Genomic DNA, 12,667 nt, shown 5'->3' with positions numbered 1-12,667 from the left:
CCATTATTTTCTCATGAACATAATTGATGTGTTCCTTCCAATTGAGATTCTTATCTATATGTATGCCTAAAAATTTGGTTGATTCTAAGCAGTTGTATTTTGCTTGGCTCAGTGATATTGTATTATTTTCTTCATTTCCTGAATTGGTTGGTGAAAAAAGTATGAACTTGGTTTTTTCTTCATACTATAGAAACTCTTAAGGCCCATTCATTTTTTCCACCAGTTTACTAGATCTCAAAGACAACGAGAACTTTTATATGAATCAGGGTAGTTGTGGCTCTGTTAACCTTCAGGGAACTGCGAACACTTTTGTTCTTAACCCTACTTATTCTTACAAACCCAAGGAGGACATGGTTCCTATTTAAAAAACCGATAACATCCTTAAGAGTAATGTGGAACGACTAACGAGAGGATTGCTCATAAAACAAGGAAAAAGAATAGGGACATACCCTCAAGTGCTTATTATTGTTCCTGGACTCGGATGCCATGCAGGTAGCTATAGCTTCCCACGTAGTGATGTTGGTTGTTGCCCGAAAACCAATTGGGTCTTCCTACTGAAACCACAAATGGACAGCTGGCTTCTGTTGTCGATTCCATTTGTTTGTTGTTTCCTTCAAGTGTTGCTCATCCTAACACTAATTCAAGGTACTGATGAGTGCCGAAAGCCGAACATGTGTGTTCAGCTGTTTCTATCTCCGCTCCACAGAGCCTGCAGATCTCATCTGCTGACTTTCCCAAGCGGTACAAAAGATATTTGCACCGACAGTGTCCCGTCAGCAGTCACACTATTACCCAAAGCTCAGCTCGTGGCAGCGTCAAGAGCTTCCTGGTATTGGTCGGTAAAGCACCACAATATTTTTCCTGAGCAAGACCAGGAGGGTTCCTCCAGCGGATTATTTCATTGTCTAACTACCATTGTTAGGCGGCTGCCTTACATTGGTCTTTTCCAAGCCCAAAGAAGGGCTCAAGACCAACAGGTGTTAACCTTGATGCTCTTTCCGCAAGTTCATCGGCTTTTTCATTTCCTCCAATACCACAATGACACGGTACCCATAGTAGAATTACTTTATTACCTCTAGCCATTTGCTATATGGTATTACGACACTCCTATGTCAACAAAGGCCCTTGGCTTTCCGTAGTGATATAAATATGCTCCCCTTTGAGGTTTTTTTTAAGACACTCTGGAATGCAACCACGTGAACTTAGTTGCCAACTTCCAATTTACCGTAGATTGCAGGACAATTTGTATAGTTTGAATCAGTGTTGGAAATGGTCCTATGTCTATCAGAATTATTCATTTATCAAACACTACTTATAGGTTATGAATCTCTTTATAATCCATTGATTCTTTTGTAAGGTTTACGTTTTTTAATTAACTTTTCATTCGTTAATTTTGTTTTTAATGGATCAACCTCCATTCATTCACCCAAGAAATAAAATATTTTCAGAGCATACTCAGATATTACTTTTGAACCTAGTTCTTTTTTTTTTCGGAAAACACTTTTTGCTCTTTTAACTAAATGCTATCTCTGTCTGTAATTCATATTTAAGATACCTAATAATTATTTGAATAGTGTTTATTCATTACAAAGCTACCAATTGTAAAAACCATGTCCACTTCAGCAAACAACACCCGCAATCCGCAAACTGGATCAAAACATCATTCAGAGATTTACAGGTCCGAATTCACCATGATTTTATTTATATTCATTATTTAACTATTGACTCAATATTTACAATATTGCCTCATCATTTATGAAATTCGCAATAAATATTTCAGTTATCATAAGTCGATAAGACTTATAGTATAGAGTATACAAATGAATAAATGAAAAAGTATTTTTTGTAAGATTCCATTATTCAAGACTTTGGTCAGAAAAATAAATTGAAAATCGGAAAACTGTTTATTAGCTGTTGAGTAAACAATTATGCATGACGCGGCAATATTATACTGTAACAAAGCTTACATTGAACTGAACTCGCACAAACTCTAAGCTTTCGAGTGGTATACCAAAGGATTAGAATTTAAAAAAAAACATCAAAGCTAAACCCTAAACTCTCTTTTTCAGCTCTAATGTATGCGAGCATATTCGGTAACGTATCCGCCATCATTCAGAGGTTGTACTCAGGAACGGCGAGGTACCACACTCAGATGCTGCGCGTCAGAGAATTCATAAGATTCCACCAGATACCCAACCCTCTCCGTCAAAGGCTGGAGGAATATTTCCAGCACGCGTGGACCTATACGAATGGGATAGATATGAACTCGGTTCTGAAAGGGTTTCCGGAGTGCTTACAAGCGGACATCTGCTTGCATCTCAACCGGAACCTGCTACAAAACTGCGGTGCATTCGAAGGGGCCTCGCCTGGATGTCTCAGGTAAGTTTTGTCTCTACTCCACATTTTGGTGAATTATTCTCAACAATAAAACGTTCGAATCGTTATCGAGTGTATAGAAAAAAGTCAGGTGCTTTTGAGCTCTCGTTATTAATGTGCCTATTGGAACCCTGGAGATCAAAGAACTTGATATAGGAATAAATAAGAATAATATGTACTTTATATAGGAATGAATAAGAATAAATAAGATAAGATACGATATATTATGATATAATAGCTATAGTCCGTTCCTTAGAACATTAACAAGAGGAACAGAAATCGCCTTGTATCTGATGCATTTGTTTTGATGCCAACATTCGTCACTCCTTGTCTGGCGGGACAATATCGCAGTAACATAACATAATTTGATTAATTTCGAAATTATCAATTCATGCTCAAAAATAGTTTACAATGTGATTTATTCATAAAAATTCTTTCGTGTTTCAATGTTTTCCTCAGTTTAATGATTTAGCTTTTGTGAAGTTATGAAAAAATAATTCCTGAATCCTGATAAAGCTTTCAACAATCAAATCAGGATTCTCCACACCTATGTCTAGCACACACAATCCGCTAGCTCGAGTGTGATTGGTGACACTAAACTTCCATCTATCTCGTATTCGGGATCGAGCACAAATGTTTACTTTCCCTTCCTTCTATCTATATTCTAAGGTCCGTTCAAATATAAGACGGAGCAATATAAACAAAGTAAATCGCATGGTTTGCGCATGTGGCAACTGTTATTGTTCAAACGGTCATAAATCCTAATCGCAAAGGAATGTGGATATCAATTGATGATTTGTATATCCATTTCACAGAAGAGTAAGAAGGAAAATATATGGCTTTACTTGTTGAGATCGCTACCAGTGTGAAATTTACGAGTTTTTCAATTTGAGAATGTAGTTTTGAATCTTGGTGGAACTGGCATCGAAAAGGAGAGCGAATCGAATTCGAAATAATTTTTTTTTATCATATTTGGCATATTCTTTTATATTTAATTTTTATTTCTGTTAATGGTTTTGTGGTATTTTTTCGATTTCATTCAATTTTTTTCATTTTGCCCATGTCATGTTACATTGTTGACATTACATATTTTGTCTTGTTGATATTTACAAAAATAAAGAATTAAAAAATCTCCGTTAACTTAAAACGTTATTTGTAAATACATATTTTGTGTTGAGAAGTTTTGTTTAATTAGTAAATTCATATTGAGTACAAATTATACAATTATGTGATTTATCCTAATGCCCGACACTCACGAAGCGTTTCTTCGAACATTTGGTAGCAAGCGTCGAAGAGATTCCAGTGAGACAGCTCGGGACACGGCCGTACGAGTGTAAATCAGAGTATGAACTTGACTGCCCGACTGGAATCTCTTCGACGCTTGCTACCAAACGCTCGAAGAAACGCTTCGTGAGTGGCGGGCATTAGATCGACTCTTGAACGACAGTACCTCTTCCTTTTCAAAGTTCCCCCTTTTTATTAGCGATATTGTGCCGTATCTCGTATCACTAAAATTTTGTATTGAAAAACCCACACAATCATGATACACTCTGTATACGATACGATATTCATTGAATTAATTCTGTTTTCAGGGCATTAACGTTGAAATTCAAAACGACGCATGCTCCTCCAGGAGATACTTTGGTTCATAGGGGTGATGTGATATCTTCATTATATTTTATATCAAGAGGATCCATTGAGATATTACGGGACGATATTGTCATGGCAATACTAGGTGAGTCTTTAAACTCAATTCGATATTCCATAATATTAGGTGTAGTAAAAAGAAATCCATTATTTTTTCAATAAATGGCTTTAAATATCTGTTTTTAGCGTTGTATGAGTCCGATCGGGTTCCACTAAAAGGCTTTAGAAAGATGAGATTTTGTACTACAAAAACTCAAAGTAGTTTTGTAATACGTTGACTCAGTTTAGTTTGAGTGCGCGTCGAAGATGGACACTATCAAGAGAAAATACACTATATTTCACAATTTCTCTTCGATGAAGGCGAAAATGCAAGCCAGGGACCGTATTCTCGACAAGTGATCTTTCAAAACGTATACGTTCATTCAGTGCTCTGAACATTGAATGTGCGTATGTAGGATCCAGTTATTGTTCCCTGTAAATAAATGGTCAACCGGATTCTTGGAGACCTATTAGTTTCTTCAAGTATCGAGGGCATGACAGTTTCAATGAATTTACAGGAACGAATTGTTATTGTACATATAATGTAAAAAGGATGTGTTATTCTTCGAGGTGTCGAAGATATGTCATGGAGTTGTAAATCTTGAAGAGATTTACTGGGGGGTTGTGAATGTTCGAAGACAATACGGTCGTACCAGATGTGTCACATCTGTGCATCAGGTTCTAGTCCTTCGAGAATATTCGATTTCTAGGAATCCGCGAAGATCTTTGTGGGAGGTACAACAAAGCTCTTATTGGATTAGGAGATGGTACTTTCCCTAAGGGTGTGGCCAAGCCGAAAGAAGGGAGGTCAATATTCGAAACAGGGTAAGTTCCAATCGGCGGAGAGTCAGTTTAAGTTAAGTCGAAGACGAGTACAATTCAAGTTAAGACGAAGACGAGTAAAGTTCGGTCTAAGTCGAAGTAAGAGTAAGTTCTGTCGGTTGAAACTCAAGACGAAAAGACGGTTCGCGGACTAGATTAAGAAGAGTAGCGAACAAATCAAAGAGGAGACGACCGAAAACTTGAAGTACGACAAAGACGTGATAATCGAAGACGTTTCGAGTAATTAAAACTAGAGTTAAAGACGAAATTCAGTACCGTAGTGAGAAACTTGTAATTAGGACGTTATTAGGATCTTCTCAATACTGAGTTTGTACTATATAATTGTGGCTTTGTAAATAGATGTAAATAATTCAAAAGAGTTTAATTATTACAAATCCAACAAAGTCACGGAGAAAAAGATGAAAGGCCAGGTAATCGAATCATACCTCTAGACGATCGATTAAAAAAGCCTACACGTATACGTTTTGAAAGATCACTTGTCGAGACAACGGTCCCAGGCGGCTGAAAATTTAAATAGTGCTTATGGTCCTGATACTGTAACAGCCAATCACGCAAAATTTCGGTTTCGTCGATTTTGTTCGATTGCCAAAGAGCTAAAGATTACACAAAAAAACCGTTTAAAATCATTTGCATAAGGCTGGTCTCAAGAAGAAGCTCGATACATGGGTATCTCACGAGCTAACGCAAAAAAATCTCATGGACCAAATTTCCATCTGCTGAATCGCAACAAAATCGACCCATTTTTTAAGCGGTTGTTGACTGGTGATGAAAAGTGTATCACTTACGACAACGTCAAGCGAAAACGGTCGTGGTAGAAATGTGGTGAGCCGGCGCGAACGGCGCCAAGCTAGTAACTGTCAACAATTGAACCGTCTGAAGGAACCAATCGACAAGAAGCCATCAGCTTTGGCCAATGGTAAAGAATTGTGTTCCGTCAGAACAACGCCAGGCCACACACTTCGATAGTGACTCGCCAGAAGCTCCTGGAGCTTGGTTGGGAGGTTCTTATGCATCCACATTATTGCCCTGGCCTGGCACAAGAGATTATATGTTTCTGTCCATGGCGAACAATTTTGATGGTGAAAAAGAGGCTTGTGGGAATCAACTGTCTCTTTTTTTTTCTAATAGATACGAGGGCTTCGATGAGAGAGGCATAATGATATCACTTTCAAAATGGCAACAAGTTATCGAACAAAACGACGCATATTCGACCTAAATCGGATTATTCTATGGTAATGAAAGCCTTGTTTTCCATACAAAAATAATGGATTTATTTTTTCTAGACATTATAATTCTATATTCTATAGCTGTACATCAGAAGTTTAGTAAACTGCTGCACTCAATAAGTAGCTTGGTGTTAATATTGACAAAACTTAAGACTTCTAACTAAACCAAGAATTGACACATTCATTCTTGATGAGAAGAAGTATAGCGTATTCGACTGACTGCACCAGTGCGAATTAATTCGAATTTTTATAGAGCTAAAAGACATAATTAGCTTGATTTAATTCGAACTGGTGTAGCCAGTCGATTAGGAGCTCGATAAATTTGATAGTGAAATAAATATAGAATATAGATTATATATTAACTTAGGCAGAGTAGATAAACGTATATTGAATTTGGTGATAACCAAACGGATTGAATAATTTTCCCTTTTCCTTTCAGGAAAATATGATATATTCGGCGAAAATCCTTGTCTTCACGCAACTCTGGGAAAGTCCAGTTGTAACGTTAGAGCTTTGACCTACTGTGATCTCCATAAAATTAACAGGGACGACCTGTTAGATGTACTAGAATTGTATCCGGAATTTTATAATCAATTTTTGAATAATTTAGAAATCACATTCGATTTGAGAGATGTAAGTACAGATTTTCATACTTAGTAGTTATTATAGAATTGCCACTTTTAAAGTAATGGGTGTTTTTTCTAAGAGCTTGAGAACTTTGAATAATAATAAAGAAATTTTGTTTGATTAATTTTTTATTATCATATATATATTGATGGTTTCATGACATGTATTTTTTAAATTTGATTTCTGGCGTTGAACTATTCATGATGAATTGCCAAACATTACTAAACAGAAATGTCAACACAACCATAGAAATTATTTATGCAGTTAAAAAAACACCCATTATATACCAACCAACGAAATTCTCGCATAATTTTTTTATCGTCTATCGTGTTTTAAGGTGGATCAAGCTGGTGTCATTCCAAGAAGAATGTTTTATTCCAAAACGCAGTCGCACGACAAAGAAAGCAGGTATTTCAGGGGCGTCGGTTCAAACGGGGTATCTGGAAGGCATTCACTGACTGGTAGACAGGATTCTCAATACAGCGACGAATCAGAGTCAGGTGAGTTAACAATATCAACTTTCGACGATCGGATTTCATTTTAAAACTTTCAAGGACACGGAATTTTGGAATTCACAACTGAAAAAGCAGGACAAGACGTCACCCCCATGAATTTGGACTATGGAGAGGAGAAGAGGAGGAGTTCGACCTTAAACTCAATAACAGGTAATTTTTGTGGTTCTCAATTCGTTTTAGTTTGTGTAATTTTTTGGCTATTTTGATGAAGTGTTGACAAGTTTAGCTTGTTATGAATTCTGAATGCTATTTTCCCTACTGCACATTTAATAACTAAAATATACATATTCATGGACATACCTCATTCGAGAAGTGCTATGAATATACTCATTCTGACTGAAACTCACCTTTTTCCTACATTCATTAAAATCTGATTTGTGAACTTTATATTTCTGGATAAATAGAAAAACTTTAACGATAGATTATTTGTACAATTGCGGAGGTGTAATTATTTTTTAGCTCAGCTTATTTATTGAACTGAATACCAAGACATCTGCGTGATACGATATCGAATAAACATGTTTTATTTCAATGGCGAAGTGGGGATGGTCACACTTACAGCTTGTGATGCGGTTTGATGATCGAATATTCATCTCTCTCCAACCGTGATGATTTCGTTAATGGCAAAATTCTGCTAGAGATTCCGTAAATATGGCTATTCAAAATTTTGTTCTTCTCAAGAATTCAGGGTTGATTTGAATTCCGTCGGCAGTTGAAACAAAGGTGGATTTTTAGATATTTTAAAATCACATTTATGGGGTGAAATTCTGTAATAACTACATTCCATTGAATTGAGAAATTTCGAAGGTTTTAGTCATTATAGTATACCAATTTTTTTCTTCATTGATATTTTAATCAAGTATTCTTGCAGAAACCTTCAGCATAAATATTTTGATTCGATATCCAAAAAAAGAAAAAGCTGTCAAATATTCCTAAACTTGACATTGTGAATTTCTATACACTGTGTCCTTAAAGTATGGATTGAATTCAATTTTAGCTAAACAGACCATTTTAAGAAATAATCCTGATACACGTCGATTTTTGATTTCAATTTACCGTATTTTAAAATAATAATCTAATATACAGGGTGTTATAAATATTAAGTAATAGTTAGAAGAAGAAGAATATGACATTGAGTAGAATGACACTGTTGTCAAGAAGAGTGATTGATTAAGTAAAATGTAAAAAGGTTGTTAAAATAAAGAGATTATTAATTTGGGAATTTAGAGATTTAATTCAAAATATAAGGATACAAATAAACCCCCCATATTTCCGTAATACAGGGTGAATTACTTTCGGGTAAAGACGTCACCGTCATTTTTCTTTAATGAAACACCCCATTTTGTCTCAATTTTCTGATTACTCTAACAGAGCTGATTCCAAAAATGTATCACATGTTGATTCCAATTGGTACAGGTACAGGGCGGACAATAACTACAAACAGAGAACAGAAACAGAAAACAGAAACAGAGAACAGAAACAGAAACAGAGAAGTGCCCTTTAAAGATAGAATTTGTATCATACCAAACAAAAAAAAATATATTCAACCACGTTAAAAAGTTAAAGGGTTCAAAGGTGTCGATTGCGAATGATTTAACACCGAAACAGCGTCAAGAGAATAGGAGGCTCAGATCATTTCTGTTGGAGGCCAGAGAGAAGTATACGGAAAAATCTTATATAAAGGGTAATAAGTTGGTGGTTGGGCAGGTTGCCTACGATTTAGAGGATTTGGAGTGTTCCGAGGAACAAAATAAAGTAAATAGTGCACCAGGTACTCCTACAATAAGGAATAGTAATCAAACGCTGGAGGAAACTAGATCCAAACCGGTAAATTTGGCTCCTGGACCATCGAACATTAATGAAGGAAAACGTGTGAAAAAAATATTGACACCACATTTGGCAACACACAAAAGGCAATTTTTGACTAAAAAGAAGTCACCCTCAAAGGAAAACGTTGTTGGCATGAAAGAATCATCCCCGAAAGAAAGCGTTGGTGGAATGAAACTTCGACATAAGTCAACGACAGACAGGTAAAAAATCATCGTATTGCCAAAAAAAAAAAAAAAAATCAATAAATTAAAAAAAAAATATATATAAATAATTTATGGCAACAATAGCATAATTCTGATATAAGTCTACATATCTAAAAATATAAAATTGAATCAATAAATAAAAAAAAAAAAAAAAAAAATATAAAATTATTATTCTTATGAAAAAATATAAACTTGAGTATTGTTGTTGTTGAGTACAAATTATGAAGCAAAATGAATTTCAGATACTATAAAAACAAAAATTAAAAATTAACTCAAGTTACGCTTAGTATTTGTAGTTGTTGCTATGAATCGGTTTATCAGAGACTACGAATTTATATCACATGACACTACTGTTTTGGGAAACATCAATAAAATAAAAGAATACAACTTGAACAAAAAGCTCAACATTCTGCATATGAACATCAGAAGCATATCACAAAATTTCGTCGAGTTCTGCACATTTCTTGAATATATATCGCAGAATTATGAGATCATCGTATTGTCTGAAACATTCCAGATCGAAAATATTGATTTATTTCGTTTAAACGGATTTCATTGCATTTATAATGGCGGAGAGTATAATAGGAATGATGGGGTCATAACTTATGTTAAGGAGAATATTTGTTTCAGAGATGAAATTATAAATATTGGTGAAACCAAGGCTATCGAAATTTCACTCTTAAAACAAGATAAAAGCTATTACAAGGTTACAGCAATTTATAGATCACCACAACAATGCCCTAGGCTTTTCAATCAAGGCTTGTTCAGTTATTTGGAAAATTCTCCATGCTCAGATCACATAATAGTGGGCGACATGAATATCAACATCTTATCTAACGAAGACCACGTGGAAGATTACAAAAACACTATGAACACATTTGGATTTATGTCATTTATTAATAAAATTACTAGACCTGCAAGCCAAAGTTGTATTGATCACATTTATGTTAAAGGTTTGAATCAGAATAAGACTCCACATAATATCAATGGCTTCATTTTTGACTATTTGATTACTGACCATCTCCCAATAATGCTATCTTGTGATATAATAGAGGAATTTAAGGAAATGAAAATCAAAAGTAAAAAAAAAACTTATATTCATTATTCACAACTGAAACATGACTTACAAAATGAAACCTGGCAAAAAATGTATAATCAAAAGGACGCAAATTCAATAACTGAAGAATTCATGAACACCCTGATAAATTATATTAAAAAACACACAAGAAGTGTGAACCAAAAACATGAAAATATCAAAAGAAAATCTTGGTTATCTCCATCTTTGTTAAAAATGATTAACAAGAAAAATAATATATACATGGAACTCAAAAGAAACCCAGAAAATCCCCAAAAGAAGAAACAATATTCTGAACTGAAAAATCAAATAAAAAAACTCACACAACATGAAAAAAAACAAGAATTAGAAAAGTTCATGGCAAGAAACCAATCAGAAACAAAGGCCATCTGGGATTATGTGAAAAATGTATGTAGAGAGGATGCACATGTAACAAGAATAGATCACATTAGAACGGAACATGGTTCGATCGACAATCAATCGAGTATTGCTGAAGCATTTAACGAATACTTTAGCACATTAGGACAACAATATGCGGATAATATACCAGATATTGAAGGTTATAGAGAGATTGACACTTGGCAAAATACAACCTTTTTTCTGAAGCCTACAGACGCACAGGAAATAGAAAATACTATTGAAAAACTCAAAATAGGAAAGTCACCCGGAATTGATGGTTTGCGAGCAGAAACGTTGAAACTGATAAAAGTAGAAATCTCCAAACCTCTGACTTATGTAATCAATTATTGCTTCCAGAATGGTACTTTTCCGGATATTCTAAAAGTGGGCATAATCAAACCACTCTACAAAACGGGTGACAAAGCTGAAATGTACAACTACAGACCTATATCATTGTTGTCTACTATTTCAAAAATTGTTGAAAAGGTTCTGAAGAATAGAATGGTCAGCTTTTTAGAGAAAAATAATGTTTTGGAGGACGCTCAGTATGGATTTAGGAGTGGGAGGTCGACGGAGGATGCAATAAGGGAGCTAACTGGTCGAATATATGAATCTTTGGATAAACGGATTCCTAGCTTATGCATCTTTGTTGACCTTGCAAAGGCCTTCGACACCGTATGCCATGGGAGACTTCTCGGGAAATTGTGGAGATACGGATTTCGCGGTACAAGTTATAAGTTACTTGAATCTTACCTGGACAAGAGACAACAAATTGTGGATATAAACGGAAATCAAAGTTCCCCAAAAATTGTTAATTACGGCGTTCCACAGGGCACAGTGATTGGCCCGCTGCTGTTCCTGATCTACATCAACAGCTTGTTGAAGTCCGGAGGCACGGGTGGAATACTCAGTTTTGCTGACGATACTGTGATTCATTACACGGCACCCACGTGGCATGAGTTGAAAAATAAAGTAGAAGAGGATTTTGATGTTTTGGGAAAATGGTTTCAAGCAAATAAACTCACACTAAATTTAAAGAAAACCAAATACATGGCTTTTTCCTCTTATGATTCAGATCTGCCATCAATGGGAGATCTTGAGATTAATGAAATTGTAAGGATACCAGAAACAACATCAATAAAATATCTTGGAATAATGATTGATGCTAATCTAAAATGGGATAAACATATAATAAATACAGTAAGAAAACTGAGAGGACTTCTATATAAGTTCAAACTTATGAAAAAATATTTGAATGACACTAAACATCTAATGATGTTATTCAATGCATTAATACAATCCCAGATCAACTACGGAATTATAGGATGGGGAGGAGTCTATGACACGCACTTGAAACATCTGAATACTATACAGAAATGGATATTGAAGATAATTTATGGAAAAAGCCTGAAATTCCCAAGTGATCAATTATTCCAATTAGCAGGGATTCCCGATATTAGACAGACATATGCACTCCAAATACTCCTGAACATCTTTAAAGGAAATATCAGATTGAATAAAACAGAGCATTTGTATTCTACAAGAAAAAAAGAATATAGCTACCAAACACCAAGAGCAAAAAAAAGGATAGGACAAAGATCTTGTTTTTACCTAGCCCCAAGGATATACCAAAAAATTCCTGAAAATCTGAAAAAAATAAAAAATTATATATATTACAGAAGAAAGGCTAAACAATGGTTAATGGAAAAAGGAAGAGATTGTATAAGCAGAATAATCAATCAGGAAGATTAAAAAATAAATAAAAAAAAATGAAATTAAGACTTACATTTTGCGACATTTTATGAACCCGAATATGGACACCTACCTACCGATTGGACCTTCACCCCTGAAATATGTTCACCTAGAATGGATCTTGGAAACCCACCC

At 35.0% G+C, this 12,667-nt stretch overlaps 1 protein-coding gene across 12 annotated transcripts in view; it reads left to right on the top strand.

The window, feature by feature from the left end:
- LOC123676913 (potassium voltage-gated channel subfamily H member 6-like) overlaps positions 1 to 12,667 on the top strand; it is a 281,964-nt gene that overhangs the window by 257,543 nt on the left and 11,754 nt on the right. For all 12 annotated transcript variants that reach the window (XM_045613233.1, XM_045613232.1, XM_045613230.1 and 9 more), the window contains 5 exons: positions 2,070 to 2,379; positions 3,969 to 4,111; positions 6,571 to 6,764; positions 7,096 to 7,258; positions 7,313 to 7,423. In XM_045613233.1, coding sequence (XP_045469189.1) covers positions 2,070 to 2,379; positions 3,969 to 4,111; positions 6,571 to 6,764; positions 7,096 to 7,258; positions 7,313 to 7,423 — 921 coding nt within the window. The remainder of the gene's footprint in view (positions 1 to 2,069; positions 2,380 to 3,968; positions 4,112 to 6,570; positions 6,765 to 7,095; positions 7,259 to 7,312; positions 7,424 to 12,667) is intronic.

Source organism: Harmonia axyridis, chromosome 3 (genome assembly GCF_914767665.1).
Source record: "Harmonia axyridis chromosome 3, icHarAxyr1.1, whole genome shotgun sequence".
Classification (NCBI taxonomy): Eukaryota; Metazoa; Arthropoda; class Insecta; order Coleoptera; family Coccinellidae; genus Harmonia; species Harmonia axyridis.
This window is presented reverse-complemented; position numbering and strand designations above follow the sequence as displayed.